At 37.1% G+C, this 25,217-nt stretch overlaps 1 protein-coding gene across 1 annotated transcript in view; it reads right to left on the bottom strand.

Annotated features, from left to right (window-relative positions):
* Nucleotides 1-25,217, bottom strand: part of PARD3B (par-3 family cell polarity regulator beta) — a gene marked incomplete at both ends in the record, with an annotated part of 143,268 nt that overhangs the window by 79,466 nt on the left and 38,585 nt on the right. Inside the window, 4 exons of the mRNA XM_010291689.1 lie at nucleotides 473-831; nucleotides 5,797-5,922; nucleotides 9,419-9,505; nucleotides 17,963-18,054. Of these exons, the coding sequence (XP_010289991.1) occupies nucleotides 473-831; nucleotides 5,797-5,922; nucleotides 9,419-9,505; nucleotides 17,963-18,054 (664 nt within the window). The remainder of the gene's footprint in view (nucleotides 1-472; nucleotides 832-5,796; nucleotides 5,923-9,418; nucleotides 9,506-17,962; nucleotides 18,055-25,217) is intronic.

Raw genomic sequence — 25,217 nt, 5'->3', positions numbered from 1 at the left:
GGAAAGAGGGAAAGACAGGTAAACCTGTGGTCAACTTCCTGGACAACACGAAACAGAGTAGAGTACATTTTTAAACATAACTTTAAAAAATGTCATAACAGTGCTGGTCAATTACCAGGTGTGAATAAAAATAACAATGGTTACCAGCAGACAGTTCAAATTTTTAATCTGTATGTGCAAAAAAGCTAAATCATCTCTTAATATTGCATATTGCTAATGAAATACCTTCCACATAATCAGCAACTGAGATGTTCTAAAAATCAGTAAGTCTGGATAAGACACATCCAAAATTTATGAGAAAGCTGACTGTGGAGAACATTACTGGTAACATTCCTTACCTTTGGGAAGTTTTGGAACTTTTAAACTGTAAATAACTTGCTTGCACTGTTAGTGTCACTAGTTTAGCTAAAAGTTAAGGTATCAATATAGAGAACATGGTACAGAATTAACCACATCATCTCCAAATACTTACCTTTTTTCAGGTCTATCTTTATTTTCTTTGCATTTTTTTTATTGCCAAAGCCCATAAGGGGAGACAGTGAGGGAGAAGACGACTTTCTACCCAGACGTGGGAGGTTTGGGCTCTTAGCTTGCTGTAGTGTTGCCTGTACACCTGTCTCCAAGCTGCTTGCTCCAGAAAGATTAATCATCTTCAGAGCAGGTTTTGGATGAACAGGAGGTGGAATCTTTGTTTTTGGAACTCCTTCTTCATTATCCAGAAAACAAAGGGGAGCGATAGCAGACTTCTCATACTGTTCTCGATTATACGGAGGAAGGACTTCCAAGATGACACTTTGAAATTTCATTGCCTGACGGAAGATGTCCTGAGCCCTTTAAAAGACAGACAGGAAAATTCACATAACCAACCAGAAAATTTGGGCAAAGTTTGAAGTTGTTTACAGAGAGTAAGAATCTTAAACATGAAGAAATAACCTCACCTTCACATCTACAGAGTCCCTTTTCAAAAAGTATGCATGAAATAAGACTTCTAAACTACAGCATCTCCTTACATTTCAAGTAGGAACAGCACATCTGTCAGGATTCCTAGGCTGTTATGAAAACATATCAGCTAGAATAAACTAATGAACACAATTCTTCATGTGGCACATCAGGAGAGAAAGTTCTGATGGCAAAGGTTCATCAAAAGACTCCTGAAGTTATAGCTTGCTACTTTTTTCAAGTGTTTGTTACACTTTTTCTTGTTGGCATAGAGGCACACAGAGCACTTATGACCAATTGCTCTGGGGATACATCTACTATGAGAAAGCTCAAGACTCCATTTTTTTTCCCCAAGTACAGCCTAACTGCCCCTCAGCTTCCTTCATCATCCTTAACGCAACTGCTGGCTGGTTCCACACCAATAAAAAAGGATGAGAGTATGTAATATATGGACATCTTCAGAAGAAATATGGTGACTGCAAATGGTGCAACAGAAAAGGATGACAGTATGGGATATATAGCCATCAGAAAAAAATAGTAACTGCAAAAGGTGCAACTTTTCTACATAAGTGGATAAATGAATAGGTAGATACCACTCACGTCTTTCAAGAAGCAATCTCTTGCTAAGATGGGTATGCGGACTTTACTTAATCAATGTCTTTATAGATGTGCTCAACTGCAACACCAGAAACTGTGTTAGAGCACTTAGTGAAACCAGTCCCCTTGAACTGATTAGCATGGTAACAATACAGCGTTCAGGTTCCCAAGCACTGCAAAGCAATTAAGACAAGTTGGCCAAAGCAGCCTTTCATACTGCCTTTCCTGGATTTTGAATAATCCGAATATTTAGTCAATCAAGACATTTTATGAACCTTAGATTATAAAGGAACAAAGGAGACTTCTCTCTTTCTATGCTTTCCTCTCCCACCTTCTGACAAAGGCAACTGATTTTCTTCCACACTGCAGAAGACAACTCAAGTACAAGCAGAAGTAATAGCTGAAGAACATTCTGAGAATGAAAAATCAAGAACTTCTGCTTAGCAGAAATTGGGTCAAGAGGGGAAGTAATGGCCACATTAATTTTTAAATAAATCATGGGGTCCTTTTGAGAACAATTTACATATCTCCTACCCTTCTGTAGGGTGTTTGTCAGTTAGGCAAAGTCAGTGTTTCACTGAAGTCTTGGCTTTGGATTTACACTCAGTTATACAACAGGAGTCAATACTGAAAGCACTTCTGAGAAAAGTTTTTTAGACTGACACAGAAAGGAAGCCACTACAAACGTTAACATCTTCAATATACACCTACTGCTTTCCCAGATCAAGAGAGATACCCATTAGCTCCAACTTGGGTAGTGGAAGAGAGGGACTGTTTTGAGAGGGTTTTTTGCAGCATGAAGACACTGAAGTCGGGAATAGTCCCAATGGATAATGCTGTGGAAAGAACCATCTTGGCTACACTGAGTGTATGTGCACCAAGAGTCAGAATAACCGCATTCATTGACAGGAGACACTGCCTGTGTGTCAGAAGAGAAACCTCAAACTTGGAAAGGAAAGGTATCAGGAAGAGTGTTGTGGGAAGGTATTCCTCCAGCACCACCCTCAAGTGTTAGCTTTCAGAACTGTAACAGCACTGCCCCAGTGTGCCTGCAGCGGTTATAGGTTATCTGCTCACCTATAGCCTGTGAAGGTTTGCAAAGACAGACCTTACCCTGATCATAGAAACCTCCCAGCAGAAGGATGTAAAGTCTTAAGCAGGTTTCTTTCACACCCTGTCTTCATCCTTGCAAGTAGCCACTTGGCCATATGTTACAAGGTAATTTAACAACTCAGTTTCAGGAAATGAATATTTTAAATATATGAAAGAGAAAATGTAAGATCTCCTTCAAACAGAAAACAGTGGAAATAACACAAGACATCCTGTGGGAAAGCCTAAATGCAGTCTTCAGGGGCAAAATAACTGGCTGCACTTCAAAGAGAAAAAATAATGGATGGAGAAATTTACATTTCTTGAGACCCCAAACGCATACTTTAAAGAAATAAGGGAGTCAATTAAGAGAGGTGCTAGAAACTCTGCAACACAACAGAATGTAATTGAATAGATTAACAGCAAATGAAAAAGCAGATCAACAGTCCCAATATATAAAACCATTATAAACACGGGAATACAGAAAGTAGGCTGCTGCTATTACAGCTGCAGAAGCAGCAATCATCAGGAGCAATACTAGAAAGTCTCTGCTGAAAATGGAAAGTATGTAACAGTCTCTGCTAAATGCTAAAATAGCTTTTACAAGGGTTATGAAGAAATGCCAATTTGAAACTAGCAAACAGATTTTCCTCTCAAAGGAGAACCTGATGACTATTTCTGGGTCAACAGTCATTGGGACGATACTTTGTCACATCCACTGCAATTACTGCATTTCTGTAACCTGGACTTCTGTGAGGTCAGTACAGTTAAGTCATGCCAGATGAAAACTAAAGACATATTCACTGACATATTCCAGATTAGTTTCAATCTGGAAAAGTTGCTTTCTTTAGCCATTCTCAACAGCCAGAGAAAAGAGATGATGCAGAAGGCTATTCTGGAAGGCAATTCAGGAGAACAACGTAACAGTTGTTCCCTGGACATGGGACCAGGCCAGAGCTTGTTCAAAATACTCCCCCCAAGTCCCCAAATGGATGTCGAGTCGTCAATTTTTCTACAGACAGTTTTTCTCCTCAGATCCAATGCCACTGCAACCACATTGCTTCTTATTGTAACAGAAGGTGAATTAGACCAAACACTAAATTAGGCTCTGCTCTGAATCACCTTTTAGTCACTTCTCTCTTTCACTCTCTCAGCGACAGAGAGATCATCTCACGAGACTGGCCTCCCTAAACTAACAATTGTCTGTAAATATTCCTTCTAACTCCCAAAACTTTACACAAAGTTGGAGAAAAAGAAGTGTCCCACATTTCTCATTTTGAAGGGAAGCCTGGTGGAGAACTGGCAAGTTTATGGTAGTATTTCTAACTTGTCCCAAAATCTAGTAACCTTACAGAAAAATATACGGAATCCTCCACTGATGGGCTTAAAGTCTCTGGAGATATAGCTATATTCCAAAGAGAACACACAGGAGGCAACAAATTTGTAAAAAAAAGACCACATACAATTTTGAAAAGAGAGGTTTTGATTCAAGCAAAATCTCATTTGAGAAGGATACATCTTCATACAAAACTGCACAGGTAAGGCAACAAATATTTTAATGGGATACCAACACTTATGTTCTGATAAAGTTGATATCTTATGTAGGAAGCTTCCATGGGTGGAAGAGAATGGCATGTACTATATCACATCACAACACATTTATTACCTGTGGTGGTTTTGGCTGGGACAGAGTTAATATTCTTCACAGTAGCTGGTACGGGGCTGTTTTGGATTTGTGCTGAAAACAGTGTTGATAACACAGGGATGTTTTCGTTACTGCTGAGCAGCGCTGACACACAGTCAAGGCCTTTTCTGCTTCTCACCCACCCCACCAGTGGGGAGGCTGGGGGTGCACAAGACACTGGGAGGGGACGCAGCTGGGACAGCTGACCCAAGGGATATTCCATACCATATGACATCATGCTCAGCATATAAAGCTGGGGGAAGAACGAGGAAGGGGGAGAGGTTTGGAGTGATGGCATTTGTCTTCCCAAGTAACCGTCACATGGGATAGAGCCCTGCTTTCCTGGAGATGGCTGAACGCCTGCCTGCCAATGGGTAGCAGTGAATGAATTCTTTGTTTTGCTTTGCTTGCGTGAGCAGCTTTTGCTTTACCTGTTAAACTGTTCTTATCTCAAGCCATGAGTTTTCTCACTTTTTTTTTTTTATCCTTCTGACTCCCTCCCCCACCCCACCAGGGGCAAGTGGCTGTATGGTGCTTAGTTGCTGGTTGGGGTTAAACCATGACACCACCAAATATTCAGAAAACAGTAACTTGAAAAACTACCAGAAGACAAAAAGCATAGCCTGAGAAACAAGGTAATACCTACTACAGAACTATGCTGGTTTTATGAAAACCTATTTTGCAAATATTTATTCCTAACAGTGGAACTACTTATTTGATTTTAGTCTAGAAACCCTGAACATTTGGCTTATTGTTTAGAAAGTTAAGTTTCAACTCCCTTGAGATCTCAACAGGTTTTTGTTATATTATAAACAATCACTCAGCTGTCTCAACATATGGATTAAAAATAAAAACAAATTACTATTTAATTACTACAGCAAATATCTCTGAAATTTGAAAGGCTATTCTCTTGTGCAACAATGTCGCATTAATTCACAGCTGATCAAAGCAACCTGTTACAGTAATTTGAGATAGTTAATAAATGTCAACAGATTTTTAATAAAAGTCATGAGGTGAGACTTACCATTTAGCTCAACTAATCACAGTTTGACAGTAATAATATTTTTTAAAAATTAAAAGCTCAAAAAGCTGCAGCACCAAAAAAAAAATCTCATTTCATTTTGCAAAAGAACATCAAAAAAGACGATGCAATGCTGACTCATTCTGAAGGTCTTATGAGGAACAAATTACAAAGAAAATATGGGAAAAAAGAACAGAAGAATTAGAAGGTGAAGATAACTATTAAAAACTTAAAGCCATTTAAAGTAAGCAAGCACAATAGGTTCTCTAAGACTAAAAGAAGATTTTACTCCTCAAATTTCACGTTATTTGAAGGTTTCAGAATGAAAACTGAAGTTTCTGCCAGGTATTCATTTTACAGGCATTTTATGTGAAATAAATATTATTCCCTTTGCATCAATCACTTAATAAACACAGCACTGTATAAAATCCTGGATAGTTAAAAGTATCAGTAAACCAACACTTACTGTGCAAAGGTTTTATCTGTAAGGTCCACATGGTTGATCTTCACAATGCATTCATTTTCATGGAAAAGCCCATCACGCCTAGATCTACTATTTTCTTCAACACCACGGATAAAGAGTCCCAGCATCCTAAAAGGCAAAAAACGTGATAACTATTCTTTATTCTGCTGGTATGAATTTAGAGCAACTAAAAATAGATATTAATCTCTACTGTGTATAAGATGAGATAGAATAGACCATTATGAAGTGCTTAACCTAGAGAAAGTATTTCCAGCTCACTCTAACAGGGAGGGGATTGCAAGAAACACTAAGAAAAATTGCTGGACACTAATGCCATACTACTTGCTAGAACTTCAGGAAGCATTAAATCCTGTAGATCATACTTGGAGAAACAAAGGAAAACACCTAGATCTCCTCACCCAGTTAAAAATTTGAATGTAGCTTATGCAATATTTGTCTGCCAGTAAATAAGATTACTTGCTCCAAAGAAAAGCAGAAACAGACTAAATGCAACTTTCTAATCTGACTATAATAAACTAAACAGGCATTAAAGTAAGATAAGAAATAAACACTATTTCTGTATTTGAAAAGGCTCTTAAACTTTTCAGTTGCCAAAGCCCCTTGTTTGGATACATGACAGCAATACTACTTATGTGGCAGAAGAGCAGCGGAACATGAAAACCTAATTTTTTTGTTACCAGGTTACGTGCAAACTGAAAACTGAGGTGCAGCACAGAAACTTCTGATAATGTGTTAAGTAAACTAGTGTGGGTGGTGCAAAATTCCAGTGTGGCTAACTCTGCCAGGAGCTGTCTGACCTACCTGAAGCATCTCTGTATTGCAGACTACAACTCAACATAGAAATATTCAATGATATCAGCATAATGTCCAAAAAACCTGACAACTGCATGTTTGTGAAGACCTTTTATAATGAAGTTTTATCCACTAGATTTTCGTACCACATCAGAATTAAAGACAGATGACCTTTAGAGACCATTTTCTATTGGTTATACTCCATAAAATATTAATGTGCAATTTCCAACGTGCCAGCATTCCAATCAGAAAACAGAAGTCTTGTATTTTTTTTCTCCGATTCATGACTGCCCCTCATATTTAAGTCCATTCAACAGATTCACAGCACGCCATTAACTATTTCAAATGACACTATATTCACCGTGCATCTGATTTTAGATTTACTGTATAATAAGATATAAAAATTTAAATTTATGTATTATCAATGTACTTTAAGTGAAAAGTTGGTCCCTCCTGAATATAACTTCTTCAAAACAACTCACAGAAAAAAATGGTTCAATCTATCACAAAAGATTCTCTTGCAACCCGTGCTACCCTTTGCTAAAGGATTCAAAGGGGCAGTGGTGGTGAGGGGCCGCAGCCCGGTTGATGACAAACACCCAACTAGTGGCAATCAAAAAAACAAATACTAAGGACTAATGAAATATAATTATGTTAAGATGCAAACCAATATAAATGGAGAAATAAAAGAAATCATAAATTAAGTCAGTTGCTATGATCTTCACTAATCCTGCTGCATCCATATAATGCAACAGGATTGCCCACTTATCTGAAACTCAGTCTGCACCGTAGTACCTGAATGAGTGGCTTGAGTTATGTATGCTGTGGCAGCTTAAATTCATTGCTCCATTACTTTTTTCCACAGCCTCAATTTTAGCATTATTTTAATGCACTATTAAATTTTCATTTCCTTTTTTTAATGATATCTAAGTGCAAAAGAAAGGGGAAAAACTATTTCCATTAGTTCTGTACTTCCTGTGTAAACTAAGATTTTGTAAATTAATACAATGTTTTAAGCAGCTCTAGAAAAATTTTGCTCTGCAGCAGCACTAGGCTAAAGCTAGCATTACCTTATTAAAAGATAACTTTGCAACTGAAATACCAGACCAAGTTAGTTGTGGCCAGCGTGCCCCTATAAATTGTGTCTTGCCTTTAACAGAAATAAAAGATGCTCTTTCATACTTTCTCATGATGAGTGAAAATTTATACACTAGTCTCAGACTTGATTAAATAAAAGGGACAAGTGATTTAAGTCACTCCAGTGCCTTTACAAAGACACCAGTATGGTTCTGCCAAGGATCATTAAAATTTCAGGACAACTGTCTAAAGAAGTAGTCTATCTGTCAAAAAACTCTCTGCTCTAAGGGATCCCCACAAGCATTTGTAAATAAGGGCATATTGACATGCACGCAATGTAGACCAAGGAACTCCACTTTTTCTTCATGGAGGTCTTTAAAAGCGGCACCCAAAACAGCGATATTTCAGTAGAGAACTGTATTACAGTCACAAAAATTACTGAGTTTAATAGCTTACAATTTCATCACATTTTTAGCCTAATGATCTTTAAATACAGTGCACACGCTACAACCCTTAAGACACGCTTGTAACAAAGAACTACTGTTTGCATTTCATGATGAGGTAAAAAAATACAAGTGTCTTTCTCAAGACAAACAGGCAGCCTGCAAAGCCAAGGACACAACTCAGACCTCCTACAGTTCCCATTGAAGACCAACTTTCTTCTTGAGACAGTGGCGACATTTTTCCAGGCAACAGGTGGACATCTATTTCCCCTTTTGGCAAAGAAAACATTCTGAATGAATCTGAGTCCACTTACAAACTCAGGTCTTGCTGAGAAAACATTTACACACACAGACTTTTGCAAGGCAATTTAATCCTTCACATTCTCTGTCATATATGAAAGTTGACAAATACAGAAACATTTAAGAATTATACTATTTTTACTTTTGCAATAATTGTCTTTGTGTTACAAGCAGCCATTTTACTATAAAGTAGTGTCATCTATGGCACTGGCAATTTCCGATCTCATATTCAGGGCTGCCAGTGTCAAATTAACTATCTGGCTAAGCCTCTACATGTCAAATTTCAGCCTAGAATTTTTTTTTTTTTTTTTTTTTAACTTCTGAGATGCATAGCTTGGAAAACAGTTGTAATGAAAATGCTGACACAGTCTTAACTACAGTACATCAATATAAGCATGCTGCTATAATAGGCTTTTGTGATCTCAAGAGACTATGTTAAATCATTTATAATTAAAGTAATTGTATTGTGACAAAGAAAGGTTCATGGTATAGTGCACATATAAATGCTATATAACCAAGTCTGAAAGTTGGCTTGAAAAATATGAGGCATGACCAGGCAAGCAAATTTCTTTACTTTTCTTGTGTGATACATCACTAAGGAAAGGCCTAGGCAGAGGAATCCAATTGGGGAAGAAAGAAAAAAGAGAGAACAAACCCCTCACCCACAAAACCAACCCAACACCACAAAAAACAACCAACCCCTAGCCCCCACATCTTTAGTATTACGTTTTGCTACAAATGCTAGTTTACCATTCAGAGAATAAAAACAGAAGCAATTATAAGGATGTATAGGAACAAAGGGGTTGGTACTGTCTTCTACAAATCTTAGACTATTAAGTATTTTGGTAATGAAAGACAGTGTCACAGACTCAAGTACCAATTTTCTTTTAAGCATGTATTTTCTTTATGGGTTAAGTAGTAAGTATTTAAGAGAACCACAACTGAAATACTTTCATCAATATATTTCTTAGGTAATGCTGAAAATAGCTTACCTTCCACTCAAAGATGAAAAAAAGGGCACTACATGTATTCCCAAGGGTCCACCTTCCCCAGAAATCTCCACTGTTTTTGTCATTTCACTGAAAAAGAGCACAAGGAAACACATCTCATATGCTTCTTCACATAACCCTCTACGTTAAAAACAAATTCCTGATTATCAGATAGCAGAAAGGATAGGAAAAAATATCAGACTCAGAGTGCACTAATATATAAAAATACTATGAAACGTAAAATGGCTATCAAATTTTTTAATCTTTTTAGATTAGGATTTGTGTACTTTGAAAGGGAAAGATACCAAGTACCAGGCATTTTCCTAAGTCAACCCTTAAGTAAATTAACCGAAATATTAAAAGAATAAGCTTTTAAGTCAGGAGAGACATTATCATTTAAAAAAAATTATTCTACATGTTCTTAATTTAAGCTTCACAGGAGCTGCTTCAATCAATTTCCCCATGTGGACACATTATAAACATGAGATCACACAGTAAGGACATCAAGCCAATAAGCAAATTTGTCAAATCATATTTAAACATCTTTATTTCTGTCCGCAGTTGCATACCACCTCACTGACAAAGAACAAAACAAACTGTAATCAAAAGTGCAATTCAGCTCATTTTATCAGGAAGTTTCCTTCCGCAAAGACCGTTATCAAAAACCTCTATATTATCTCTGACAGATTTTTGCTGTTTCATTTCCTATTGAGTATTTTACACTGCCAGCCTTACACTGGCCTTAACTCTATTCTGGGTGATCATAATTTGAAAAGGAAGGTACTTGAATTGGCTAGAATGTCAAAGGGGGAGGGGAAGAAAAAAGGAAAAAAAAAAAGAAAAAGAGATAAATTAGTAAGGTCTGTATTCTAGCAGATCACTACTCCTACTTTCCATGCTAGTCTACATCTTCTGTAACACTGCCCCCCCCCACCATTGTACTGAACACCATCACTCCAGATTAGTGGCCAGTGTACTCCTACTGGGTATTTCCATTCACATTAGAACACATTCCATAAAAATGAAACGGACAGACCCTGAACAACAAACCACCACTTATCCCAACGTAACAGATTTTTATGTTACTATATTTATAACAGAGGCACAATCAACAGACATTTCTATTTGTTGATTTTGTTTCCTGTATTCCTCTCTCTTCATGAATCAAACAGGTAAATCCTGACAAAACCTTCCTTTAAGTTTTTTTAGAAACCATTTTTGTCTAGTGAAACTGTCCAGAAATGCTAATCAGGGTGGTTACCAAAAACTCAAAAATGCATGCATAGGAAATTAACCTTTCTTTCAGTTCTATCTTCTACTTCCTCCAATTCTCTTAACAGACAAAAAAAAAAAAGTCTTTTCAACTTCTACAGAATCAAAACATCTGAGCAAATTAAGTAGCCAAATACTATAGAGCCAGAAAATTATTGAAAGTAGTGAATGGCCTTTCGTCTGTACATGGAAAATTTAAATAAGTTACAGTTGTCCCCAGATAACCCCATGTTGCTCAAGTACTCCAGGGAAGAGTTGTCTTCCTAAGCAACTGTAAATTTTAGGAATTTTTTTGAGGGCTATCACAACAGACAGGTTAACTGTCATATTATATCAGCATACTTTCAGTTATAAGTAGGCTCAAAGCCAAAGAAAACATACAAGTTTATTTTTAAATCTAACATGAAATCTACACACTAAGAAAAATAGGTTTCTTTGTGAAAACAAATAGCCCAGATGTACATTGTGTATTACTTTTAAAAACACTGTGGTACATCCCAAAAGTTATGGATGTACTAAAGCACTAAATATCCATAATAAGAGCAGAGTCTATATACATACATGTAAAAAAAAAAAAAAGGTACTTTAGAACTGTATTTTTAATAAAAAATTTATCAGTCAGAATGACTTCTCATTCTTAGACAAATGTGATTCTTAGTTACATCTGAGAAGAAAAGTGCCCTTCACAATAACTTTAATATATTTTTGAGGACATACTATTTTTATATTATACCTATGAAAGCCTGACAGTTAAAAATTGAAAAGTGGGATATCTAGGATGTGTTGTTACAACAGTCACAATAAGTGAACTTTAAAAAGCATTTATCTCAGTGAAATTTATCTGAACTGCAGGGTTCATCCCAACTAAAAACATGGCACTCAAGCTTCTTCAAATGCATGCTGGCATCTCCCTTTCCCCTCGCTGCACTAAAGGTGCCTCAGAGGTCTCAGTGAAGAGAGAACACCTGCCTAGCATGACCTGACTGTGGCATGCAAGACCACATTCAATGCTGTACTATTGATTTTTAACCTGAGGAAGCTGTCATCATTTACTATTTAAATTCTTCATTGCTTGATGTTTATTGATTTCTGTCAACATTCTTTACAGTCTATCACTTTTGTCAGGAAGGCTTGCCATGCATATTACTAAAAACGTTGATAAGTACAGTTTAGCAAGGAGAGATAGAGAAGATATACGCACGTGCGTAGTGAGCATGCACAGCAGTCCATTTATAACATGGAAAGCAAAATTTAAATGGAGTGCTGCACATTCAGCAGTGAATCAGTCTGATCTTCACATTGGCAGTGCCCTTGCTGTCAAATACTATAGCTCGCTCTCCTGGAAACTGTATCAAGAATTAGCAGTTTGTCAGTTATGCCATGGGAAAAGATCTGTTAGCTGAAAGCTTCTCTGCAAACTATCCAATAACACTGAAGAACTGATCTCAACCATTGATGCGTAAAAGGGACCTCTCTCCAGAAATAAACGTTTTGGAGTTTTGCAGCAGGATGTGGTTCACTAAGGTGCTTCCCAAACTACAAATGCTAGGTGAATCTCGTAGAATTTCTCTTGGAGAATGCAGTAGGTGCAGCCCAGAGCAGATAATTGTTTTGCAACATACTGAAGACAGTACCTTGGAAAAAACTGCTTTCTGCATGGGTTACTGGGCAAAACTTGTCATCATGTGTATGTCACAAGAATCTACTGCCTGAATAAACACAGATTGAGTATTTAATATTCCAATGGCATATTCTTTTGCCATTTTAGTCTTATTCAACACTTGCATGTAAGTCTTCAACACAGGCACAACATGATGAAGCAAAAACCTTTGAATAGATCACTGAATTCCTCGTATGTTTTTAAGAAAAGGTACAGATTAGTAAATTGCTGTATCTGAAAAAAAAATCCCTTAGCACAGGATGTCAATGTTTTCCTTGCAAACAGAAAAGCACAGCTGATATTCTGAACATTCTTTGTGGCATTTTTATTGACCACAGCCAAGTAAAAGGCAAAAGAAATGTCACTCAGATGCGGAGAGCTCATAGATTAAAGTTATTGAGCTGCACCTCCTTCCTTGTTCTTCACTTGCACCTCCAGCCCCACCAGCCAATGCTGCTGTTCCAGGGGAGGAGAGCATCCATGAATAAGGGGTGCTGACATTTGGTAGAGAGCAGGGTCCTACAGGTGATGTCAAGTTACTAAAGGGAATTTTAAAGAGTAAGCATGCACACTCATCCAAATAAGCAGGTGATGACTCTGTCCATGTACTACTTTTGCATATTAAAACTGTACCATTAGTGATGGTAATAATGTATTTGTACCCATTCTTCCAAAGAGGCTTCCAGCGTAGTCAGCTCAACTAAAGCTGTCAGATGTGGGAATACACTCAAATGATGAAAATCTGAGCAGTAACTAAATAGGGATGGAGAGCACCCTACAAGGAGAGGAGAAAGCAACTGAATATAGAGTCAGGAAGGAGCTTTCCAGGCACAGTTAAGGAAACTGCTCACTCTCTTCTAAGAGACACAGGCATATTTCATCTGCTCCATTCTACACAAAACTAAACAAACTATCCACAAAGTTTAAACATTTACTACAAAATAATGTTAGAACCTTCCAGTTTTAGGTTTGAAGAGGTAACCAATCACCCTCTCCTAAGTAAAATGTATTAATCCAGTAAAGAGGCTAATGTAGTCCAGATTTTTCTCCCCACTAAAATTGCTGGATTACAGTAGCAGTTAGTTCTCATGAGATTAATTGTCTAAAGCTTTAGAGAGAAACCAGACAACCTACAGGCACTAGTTTTTTGTGTCTTTTTCTTTAAATCAAGTTGTTCCACTTCGGTGTTGTTAGACTAATGAAAGACACAGAAGGTTAAAAAAAAAAGTAAAGTATAGAGAAGGAAAAAACACTGCAGTTACGCTTTAATTACGTATCTACAGTGCTTAAACCAAGGAACTGACCCTGACCTCTGCTAGAAAGAAGTGGGAAGACAGCAAAACAGAACATAATGAAAACACATAATGAATTATCTATGCATAAATTACCCTGAGTTCCAACTAATCCACCACTATTAAGGCTAAACATCCTCTTCCAAGCAGATTCATGTTTACTGTTCCTTAACACAGTCATTCTTACTAAGAAAAGCAAAGCAAGGTTTTCAAAACCACTATTATTATGCATAGTGTGCTAAGGGATTCAATGTTAAAGGTTGTAACAAATTTCTACTGACTTCTGTAGAGCATCAAGACCCTGCAGTTACTTTAAAAATCTTCCAAGTCCTAGTCCAGAACATGAAGGGAAGCAAGGAAAAATACCAAATTTTATAACTTAGGATATTAGCTTGGCTATCCTTATTCTGAACATCATCTTTACTAGCAAATCCCAAATAAAAAAAATGAACCTTTAGAAATTAGAAGAGGATTGTCATTAGTCCTGTCTGTCTTTATTCCATTAAAAAACATGCCAATGACCAATGTTTTACATCTCTCTGCTAGCAAAGTTCAACTCACAAAAGCTCAAATTAAAATTTTCAGACTCCTGAGGGATACAGTCCCAAAAAGTTTCCCGGTAATTTTACAGTGAAATGTTTTAAGAGAATCCAGGCAAAGAAACTACCTTCTCATTAGCTTCTGAATAGAGGAGCTAAAAATCCTCCACGCTGCCACTCATTTCATTTACCCAATGTGCAACTAATTTTACTTACTTAAATCAGTGAACTTATTTTCTTCAAATGGAGCAGTTTTCCTACTTGAGTGAGAAATACAAAAGAAGCCAAGTTGGAAGCCTTTAACTTCAACTGACTAGGCTTCACAATCATGGCATTCTTTTTCTCTGCTTCCCTCTGAAATACCCATTATTGGCTGCAGTTAGAGAAGGGACACTGACCTGAGACAGGCTGGTGCTCTGATGAGAAGGCTCAGTTAATTTTCTTAGGTGACTAGCTGCTATTTTGCTTAAATGCTATAGGTCATAATGATTACCAAACTCTGTGGCAGGAAGGAATATTTTCTAGTGAAAACAACAGGGACAACAGTGGTTTTCTTCTTTCTTCCATAGCCACAGAGTAGCTCACAATTAGGCTGAAATATTAGCTTCATTAACGTCACTTAACATAGCTTATTTAAATGAAGGCTTAAGGTATCATGACTTGGTGGTCCCTCATGGCCTGAAATATAACAAGAAACACCTGCACAAATGAGAATTATATATAATACTTTCAAGAAAGAACAGTGTAAAAGGAGTCAAATTAGATATTAAGATGCTAGTTTTACTACTTGTGGAAAAAACAGTTTTATTATTAATACTGTTTTTATTAATAAAACCTTCTTTACTTATATTGAATCAAATTAGGACACCAGTAAGATAGACAGATGGTCTATACTGACTCATTTTCCTTTATAAACCTATTACTTCTAATGAAAACACTTTTGTAAAAACAGTTTAAAAACACACCACTCTTCACGTAAGGAAAGTTATGATTCACAAGAATTAAAATCATTGCCTTAAAGTTTAAATTCTTTGACTTTTGAAATTCCAGTGAATTTCACAGAAATACCAACTAACTTTGGTTTACAAAATAATGTGTTCTGAATTCCTCCTAAGTTCACTGTTTGAAGAAAATTGGAATATATTACAAATACTTTGTGTGTTTGTTTTGGTTTGTTTGGGGTTTGGGTTGGGGGCGAGGTGGTGTCCTTTCTTGGCCAACATTTCTCATTAATACATCAAACTCAGAATAAGACAAGTCATTTTATCTCAAAAAAAATTGCAACCAATGCAGAAAAGTTCTTGGGAATACCTTCTTCTGGCCAGCTTTCCCTCTGCTCCTTGTCTGTTCAACACACTGATGCTCAGGCATTAATTGAGTGGGCCCCAATCTATATTCTTTATCATTTTTCCTTCCATACTCCTCTGCTAAGACAGTTTGCAGAATTCATCAAAAATCCTAAGGGATCTACAGAAATCTAGGCAACTGACTGTTTTGCAACATGCCAGAGAAGACCTGGCCATTTCAGAAAACTGAACACCTCTGAGAAGAGAGGTCTTTCTCATTGTCAGCGTTTCCAACGGCCACCGAAGCCAGGTTATGAAGATTAAAAGCAAATTAATATCACAACCTTCTTCTGAGAATCCTGTATGCAAGCAATGACTTGTTTAACTCTATAAACAAGTAGATGCTCTAAAACATCCCAGTAAAAGTATAAGTACAACAGTAAACATGAGCATAGCATGCACAGAGCTTGATTAATCCCCATTACAAATTAACGGATCAAGAGACAAATGAGTGCATATATTTGGTGATGCATAATAATTACATCAGGCGAAGCAAGCTGTGGAAGTCTTTTATCAACATTCCATAAAGAGAAAATAAGCATTAGCAACTAAACTAAGTTCTATACCTGCATAGCAAACACTAATCAGCTAGTGTAACTCAGAGGCCCGGCAGGTGCAGAGAAAGCTGGAAGAGCACTCTAGTTCCTTTTCATGATGAGACCATTCTAAAAATATGTACTAGTACCAGCAGGCAAGAGAAGAAACTACAAAATAGCATACAAAGTAGGTGACAAGGAGGTCTCCAAGAGGGAAGAAAAATGCAAACAGGCAGATGATTTGAAAAGCACAACCTCACAAACATGAAAAAAAATCTCCCGTAAAAGAAATGATGGCTCAAAGAACAAGAAAAACTAAGAAATAACTCTCTTGCATGGAAAATACTCATTTTTTACATGCTCTATAAAAGGAAAGGTGATCCTTCTGGCAGAACCATGACCAAGGTTAGAGACTCTGCTCTTGCGGACATCCCCACAGGCTTTGGGTATATAAACTTCATGCCTCTTTCCTGGACCCCACATAGATAAAATGGGAATAATCTGGTTTTTCTCAAGTGTTTGTGAGGATAAATGATGTAAGAGTAAGGCATACAGATACTGTTTATTTCATGGGGTTTATTTTATACTGTTTTGATAAACAACTGTAAGCTGCAAAATTAGAGCAAATTATTATTTGCCACGAACAAATTGAAACAAATTACTTTTTGACATTTTAGTTATCACATAGAAGTTTGCCATGTAACATTTCTTAATTTCATTGTACAATGTGCTATGATACCATTACAGTTCTGCAACAAGCACAACATACTGGACAAAGGACTGAATTCCTTTACCAACTCAAAAAGGTGACTTCAGCACAACCTGCATCACCAAAGTTGAAATTTAAGCTTATGGTAGGACAGGAGAATAGCAGCATGGAAACATTTTGCTCTAAATTTACCAGGTCAAATCCTCTATTACCGCCACTGAGGATGTGACTGACCTACTTCGTGACACCATTGCAGCCCGACTTGTTAATTTTGGTGTAACAAATGCAACCTTCAATTTTTTTTTTTTTTTTAAATTTCATTTCATCTATTTAGAATTTTCGCTGTGATTTGAGGAACAATAAACCCCAAAGCTCATTATTAAGCCTCTTGGGAACACCTAGTTTCCTCTTGTTTCAGCTATGCAGCTCTCAAATTTTACTGTATTGGCTTCTAATGCAGTTTATACATTTACCTGAGTTTCACTCAAAATTTAAACTGGTCAAAATAAAAGTTACTTCTTAAACTATCAATGTGACCCATACCACCTTCAGTTATAACAGCACTGGCCATCTCTAGTTTGTTATAAATGAAGAGAGGAAAAGGATGTATTCCATCTGACTACTCTAGTGAGGCACTGCACAGGGAAATATTGCAAATATTGGCTATAGTTTTCACAGTGTATAAACATAGATATAAAATCTACTAGATGATACAGCAAAGTAATAACCTTACCACTCAAAAACAGAGGTGACATTTTAACTGAAAAAGATCATTTTAGGATTATATGGTTCAGCTGACTGGTTATTTATTGAGATACAATAATACTACCTAAGAACATCCTCTACCTTAAGACATTAAATACTTACAGGACCGAGCAGAAAGCAAAAACACTGAGTATACAACAGTAGCACATTCCCCCCACACCCCCTGCCCTTTAGCCTTACACTACAAACACCACAATAAAATCATTCATATTCATCAACAAGGGTGAAAGACCATCATACACAAATATGTGCTTCAGTATGTGAATTGAGTACATTTTTAGGATGGGAAAGGGACAAGAAGGAAGAGATCACAATGATGATGATGAGCACACTGCAGATTCACAGGTGCAGCTGGAATGAGAAGTCAGTCTTTTTTTGCATGTTGATGAACCACACTTGACTCAGCACTGAACAGAAGATGTTCCTACCTGAGAGGGAGCCGGGCTCTCTGGGCTAACAAAGGTTCTGTGGGTCCAGTAAGGTTCACCTCCCCATCCTGAAAGGATATCTGGGAAGCACCCTGTTGAGAGATTTCAAAGCACATTTTGAAATGACGTACATATTTATGCATATAGAACAATGGCTGTCTTTGTTTTTGAGTGCATATTTGAAAGAGAAAAATCATAAGTAACACCATCTCACTGACAGCGAGGACTGAAAGACCCATGCAGTATGCAGCATATATGACATTGCATTCTGAGAAACAGTATCTAAAGTCCTGCTCCTCACACCAGAGTCTCACCCTGCTTCCACTGGAGAAGTTTGTGGTACTGCTTCCTTGTCTGCCTCTGTAACCGGAACATTACTCCTTCCCATCCTGAGCCACCTCCTTTCTCACAATGGATTCCACAGACCTTGGATAAACCAAATGCTTTTCTGCTCTTTCTATCCCTTAGTAGCATTTATCTAGTAAAGACACATTTTTACAGTAACTTCACAGAAAAAGGAATTATGTAACCATTTTGCCAGACACACAAATACAGTGCACACAGCAACCTAGAATTAATGCTAAAGCTCTTGAAAACTATTATTTAACTTTCTTTTTGTGATCCTTAGACTCAATGTTTTCATTTTTTCCACACTGGGAGAGGGAAAAAGGTACCAATGAGATAAGATTGCTATCAGCAGGTGATGTATTAGCTTTAATGTACTGTACTTCATTGCGAACCTTATGGCAATAATGTAAATAAAGCAAAATCCGTAACAAAGACCTCTTTTGGAGAGGTCACTTCTGCCAACTCTGCAACAGGAATATAGCTGGAAGACATAAATCTTCAGATGTCAACACAGTAAGAGAATTCAATTCAGAGCTTGATCTTAACTAGATAAAGCCTAAAGTTAATTTTTTTGTTGTTGTTGCAGTGGTAGTTTTCCAGGGTATATACTTGCCACATCAAGTTGTCTCAAGGCAAAAAGGTAGCAATGTTATAAATTAATTCCAAAGAACAAAGCCAACTAGGTAATTTAATTTGCAACAAAAGCTCAACACTGTATATTAAAACTTCCAATTTAGTTCAAAAGACTGCTCTACTCAGAAAGATGGCTTTAAAGCTCTGCTGGTTTCAGTCCCTCAAAGATTTGTAGAACTTATTTTCAGTTTATAAGTATCAAGAGAGTTGGGGGCATGAGTGGGTTGCTTTGCGTTTTAAAAAAGAATCATGACAAGCTTTGCAAGCAAACCTTTGGAATATACATCAAGCTGGATCCCCTTTTGGTTCACACACCGCTTTTGAACCTGTAATATTGGTAGCAATTCTCTTTGTGTGTTAATCAGAGCACAAGCCAACAGACTTGGCTTCTACTGCAAGACCAATATAGCTCGCTGAAGGCAAACTTCCGTCACTAATGGAAAAACTATTTTAAAAAACATGTATTGAGTATGTGCCATCCCTTCCAATCACTTTCAACAATGAAACCACATGTCAAGGAGCAATTCTTGTTATATGAAGCATATTCCATACTAACCTCATAAATCAGGAACTCAACCTCAAGCAATGCATTAGTAACAGAAATCTGACACACAACCTTCATATGTTGACTTCATCTTGATAAAAGATAGCACCTTGGTGGCAACAGATGCCAGAAGCAGATAAACCTCTTAACACTAACACTCTCAACAAAGCTAACCTCCTTTAGCTAATTACTAAAAACACTAGCGCATAAAGGGTCATCTTTCTGGAAGGCTGAAAATAGCCAAGCCATGAGCAGACTTTGGGTTATGAATTGACTAGACTCTTTTCTTCCAGACACTTTCTGCAACACAATGTTGCTCAGTAGCAAGAGAACTTGCTACTCATGCCTCAGAACAGTTTTGCTATTTGCCTCCCTTTTGCTAAAGCCTCCCTTGCAATCTACACAAGTCTGCATAACCTATATGATTTCTCTATTTCTGGGCTTTTCTTTACCGTTGTTCTTGCTGTAGTGAGGTTCCGTCCATACTTGTCCTCTGTCTCCACTTCCCTGGGAGGGAAGATTTTACAGTAATGACAAATACTAATGGTCAGAACACAACCTCATCTCATGCTTCTGTTGACTAATTCACAGGTTTTAAAACACAGTAAACTATTTTTTGATCAAACATAACGTCATGCTGGGAATTAGATTTGTTTAGTGACACAGCACAACATTGGTAAGGGCACAGTCAGACTCCAAAATAAGAGGTTCTTACAAAAAGATAGCAACCAACAGCTTTCTCTTCTCCTAAAGACAAATCCAGCAAAAAGCGTCTTTAAGCTGGGTAACAGGGTTATTATAGATACTAGGGCTATCAGACCTTCAGTAGATGTTCTTCAAGAACGGATTTAAAAACACATCACAAATGTTTCAAGGCGTGTTCATTCCTGTGCCAGAAAATCATAGTCCAGCCTTGCAAGGTGCCTGACAGTCCCACTTTTCCACATTTTCATCATTCCACAAGATAAAATTTCTGTGAGGAATTAGAGGATGAAGTTTGCAGTCTGTAACTGCAATGACAGCTTTCTCCTCCACCCCCTTCCTTTTTTCTCCTTCCCCGCTTAAGCACAAAAGCTTGTAAAAAAAAGTTACCCTCTCCTGAGCTGGACAGGTGTGGTGAGGGGCTTCACTAATGCCACAGTGAGAAGTTCAGTGTCATAGCCTCCATCCTGCACACCACTACCTGTTTTGATTTGAAGGCATATAGTGCTCACACATATCACACGCATGTTATCACATGCTCAATTCAGTAAACACAAAGCCAGGTATCTTAACTGATCAAGGAAACATGAACTATACACTGAAATTATAATTGAGCTCTCCAAGAATGACATTAGAGCTCCAGTCATGTAGCAATCACTACAAATGAACAAATTGTTTTCATACTTCAGCATTTCATTAGAAGTACAGTAAATTTAAACAGATCATCTCCTGCCCAACTAGCAGAATGATAGCAAGCCAAGATGCTATTAGAAAACAATGATCCAATACACACAAAAAATTCTCAATCTCTTGTTCATATTTAAAGACTGATTGTCAGTTTTTCAATAGTAGCAGAATTAATGACACTGACTCCCCAAACCTGACTCAAATTCAGCTGACAGTGTAATAGATTTACAGTGACAGAATTGCAGTTTTCACTTAGGAAACAGGAATAAAATGCAAAATGGTGTGGTAAAAACAAAAGCCAAGAAAGCATATGCATCTAGTAACAGTGGAAGTTTCCAAATTTATTTACATAGGGATAATTTAAATTAGGCAATTTTTCTTAGTGCTGCAAAAAGCATGTTCATCAACATAGGACTGAGGCAGAGAAGAATCCTATTACATAATAGCCCTCTGCAAACAACTGTAAACCAAATGCTTGACAGCATTCATTATGTGCCAGCTCTCAAACTACGTAAAAATGTAGTGTAGACAGTAGAAAGAGTGACAGAGTACATACCAGTAACGCTTTCTACTCTACGAACATGAACAGTCTTCTGAAGTCAATAGTCAACATGGATATGTATCAGCCCCAACAACAAATATGCTGGAATCAGTCATAGGTCTTATTGAGGTTAGGGAGTATGAGAAATTCTCCATTTTTTCTTTAATTTTTGAAAATGCTTATTTCATAGGAAATAAAAAATGTCTGGGGAAAAAAGCAATAGTAGCACTTTTGGGCAGAGACATGAAAGTATCGGTTTCTGGCTAGAAAAAGAGAGAGGGAGAGACAGAATTGACTGAAAATGGTCAAAACACCTGTTTTTATTTCAAACAAAGAGTGCAGACCTGAGCAGCTAACAGAGCAGACAGCTGCACTGACAGCCAGGCTACCGACCAGCCCCATTGCTCTGTTTTTTCACTATCATCACAACCCAGAAAACCTGTATTTTCATATCTTAAAAAAACTGCACCAGATCTTTTTTCTAGCTAAACTCTGGTTATAGCATAGTTTTGCATTACATTTTGGCTGAAAAGAAGTCTTTTGTTGAGGTTCTTCTGCAGCAAAATTTCACACATTCACACAAGAGTGGACTATACCACCTAGCCCAGTAAGACAGCTTTAGAAATATTCACAGGCCACCACTGGCCATAAAAGCACCCTAAGTCACTTCAATTCTCCCCGAGAGGCTCAGAACATTATTCTAAAGACAAGAAGTAAGTTTGCAGGTAGTATAAAATTTATAATATATCACTTCTTTTTAAGCTATGTAGCAAAAAACATTCTCTTCTACTTGGAAAAAAAATTCTTATTAAACAATAACATAAGACAAATCTCAGAACTAGACAAATTTAAAGAATAGGAAATCTACATAAACAACTGGAGAAAATCCTGAGTCCAGGGTATACTTGCAGTTTAAAATAGTCATCAAACACTAACAATAAACTTGAAGGAAATAAATAAATCTATTAATAAAGAAATACACATGGTATCTATTCAAATTAGGACTGAAGCAGTGCTGTGTACCCCAGGGTATCTTTATCTGAAACTTTCTTTTAATGATAAAGTTGAAAGTGAAAATGTATGTCTGAAGTTCCCGTTTACAGTATTGTATTCCCTGAGGGCATCAGCTTTTTAAAACAAAGGAAAGACATCCAAACCCTAAAGCAGAGGTCACGGAGCAGGGTGGCAGGCTGCAGAGCTCATTCTCCCTACTTGGCCAACGGTAAACCTTCTTCCAAGAAGGTTCAATGGGAGTTCAGATCCTACCAACATAACAAACATTCAGATGCAAGGAAACATGGGGGTGAAAGGGATGCTTAGTTTACAAATGCAGGAAATGTCTCATCTACTGCTCTCACAACAGACAATTTTAATTACCATATTTAAAAATTGAACATTTTTAGCAACACTTTCAGGATCGTGTGAGCATTTCTGACAGCCAGAATGAGTTTAAAAAGCCATAGCACTATTATTAGCTTTAAAAATCAGCACTTTCATAATATTCTCAAACCAATTAGTCTGTTACAAAGTAAAATGTTTACCTTTACTTACAGCAAAAAATGCAACACCTGGCATTGCATACAGAAGTCAAACCCCAAGACCATACAGCTCAAGGAACACATAGAAAGGCTCTTTTTCATTCAGTAATAATATAACCAAGCACAGGTTAAAATATGATAACACTATCTGAACCAAAGTTATATATATATCTTGATGTAAGTTCCAGCAGTTAGACACAGTGCTGTTTTCAAGTTCTGGCTAATTGTACGTGCTGTGCCTCAGAAAGGCTTGGCTCACTGTGGTCTGCTGGGATAAAACATGCATTGCGTGTATATATGCGTTTCTGAAACGGCTAAGAAACTTCATTCAACCACAATAACCTGTGTCCTTTCTTATGATACTCCTGCCTCAGACTGTAAAAACAGCATTACTGTAAAAACAGCATTACCATAAAAATTGTAATGCAGCAAACTGCAAGTTTTAAAAAATGTTTTACGCTTAAAATCAGTATCTAGATTCCCCCATTTGGCCTTAGATCCACAATGGGCCTAATCAAAGCTGTGGACCTAAAACCCTACATTAAGAAAAGTTATTTTATCCTTACTACTTTCAAAGTGCAGAGTCAGACTATGTCAAGGCCAGGGAACACTCTGAGAAGTGAAATACATAACAAGTTATCAGTTAGCAGAAATCTCTTCTTAGAACACCTTTGCAGAAGAAAAAACTTTGTAACTAGGGAAAAGCATTGAAACCAGAGACTCTGAATAGGTTAAACATTACATGTTGTAAAATGCCAACTTTCAATGAGTATTGAACTCAAAGTCATTCGAATATTAGATACAAAAACAAAGTTGGTATTAACACCTGCATTTCATCTGCTCAGCTAACCTTTCATTACCAAGCTAATACCAGACTATCTTCCTGCCCACATAGATTTACATAACATCCAAAACCACTTCCTGAAATACCTTTAAGAATGGTTTAGTATTGCAAAAGCATACACAACAACACCTCAAAAAAATTCTAGATTAATTTTGTTATTTTAACACAACTTCCCTTTTTTCCTTCTAAATAAGTGTAATGAAATAACAAACATCCTTTTAAAACCAGCCAATAATAGAAAATTAAGTTGCTCATTATGCTCTTAAACAATACAGAGCTTGTCTGAAAGAGATGTTGATCACAGATATGCAAGCTGTCCTACTTAAATAAGTATATTTATAACCATAACTAATTTATCTCAATTAAAAAATGCCTAAGCATTTAACATCCCCACAGCATACCTATCATCAATATACCAAGGACGGAAACGAATGCAAAGCAAGCTAATACAACGCTGCTAAACGGAAGGAAAAAATATTCATGTTTGTTACTGCATATTTCTTACTTTTCCAGTGGTCTGCTTGATTTAAATCACTCTGCCTCCATAAATGTGATAAGTATTTTTAAACAGCTTACAATACTTCCATTTCACTTACTGATTAAGTACATCATCCTCTCAACTCTTCAGGATGAAATTCATTTGAAATGGGTAATTGATGCAATTGTGCAGTATCTACAAATGCAATTAATCACTTGCTAAAGATGATTTTCAGGCAGGCAACAAATATGAAAATAAGAATCATACAGCTTCTTTCAACGTTGTCAATTGAAATGTATTCTACTGGACTAGTAAAAGATTTTTCAACATAGCTGTACATCTTCAGATATTTTTAATAATATGGAAGTGAATTCATGTTTAATTAGCACAGCACAAAGAAAAGCCATAATATAGTATGACTTTTAGCAATTACAGTTTCAGGAACCCCAACAGCAACATTCTCCCCCTTCAATTACCAATGGATTTCTTGAATAATGTAGTGAGCTGTGGTCTTGGCCCTTAAAAAGATATTTTAAACCAAGGGCATAGACATTCTCCTGGGGAATCAGTCTGGAGTGAGAAATTACTCCCCAAAATTGCTTGCTCACAACTCTCTGCTGGGGGTTATCACCACAGCTGAACTCTATTGGTAGATTACATACACTGTATTGTTCAATGCAAAAATCAAGCTGGCTGAAACGTCCTTCCCCAGCAGGTCCAACTACCCTGGTCAACTTGGCTCTGAAGCAGATCAGAAGCAACTGTATCACATGCGCAGTTCAACTGAAGTACTTGGTACCATCATGAAAAGAGGGACAGGAACATCTTATGCATACACGTATCTTTTAAAAATTATTGCTTATGCCTTAGCTCTGTGCTCAACTTCTGTCAAAAGAAGGAGGGCAAATTCTCAATAGTAAAACAAAGTGCTCACACTGAG

The sequence above is a fragment of the Phaethon lepturus genome, unplaced genomic scaffold, assembly GCF_000687285.1.
Source record: "Phaethon lepturus isolate BGI_N335 unplaced genomic scaffold, ASM68728v1 scaffold9447, whole genome shotgun sequence".
Classification (NCBI taxonomy): Eukaryota; Metazoa; Chordata; class Aves; order Phaethontiformes; family Phaethontidae; genus Phaethon; species Phaethon lepturus.
The sequence above is the reverse complement of the archived record's forward strand: the minus strand, read 5'-3'. Positions and strand labels throughout refer to the sequence as shown.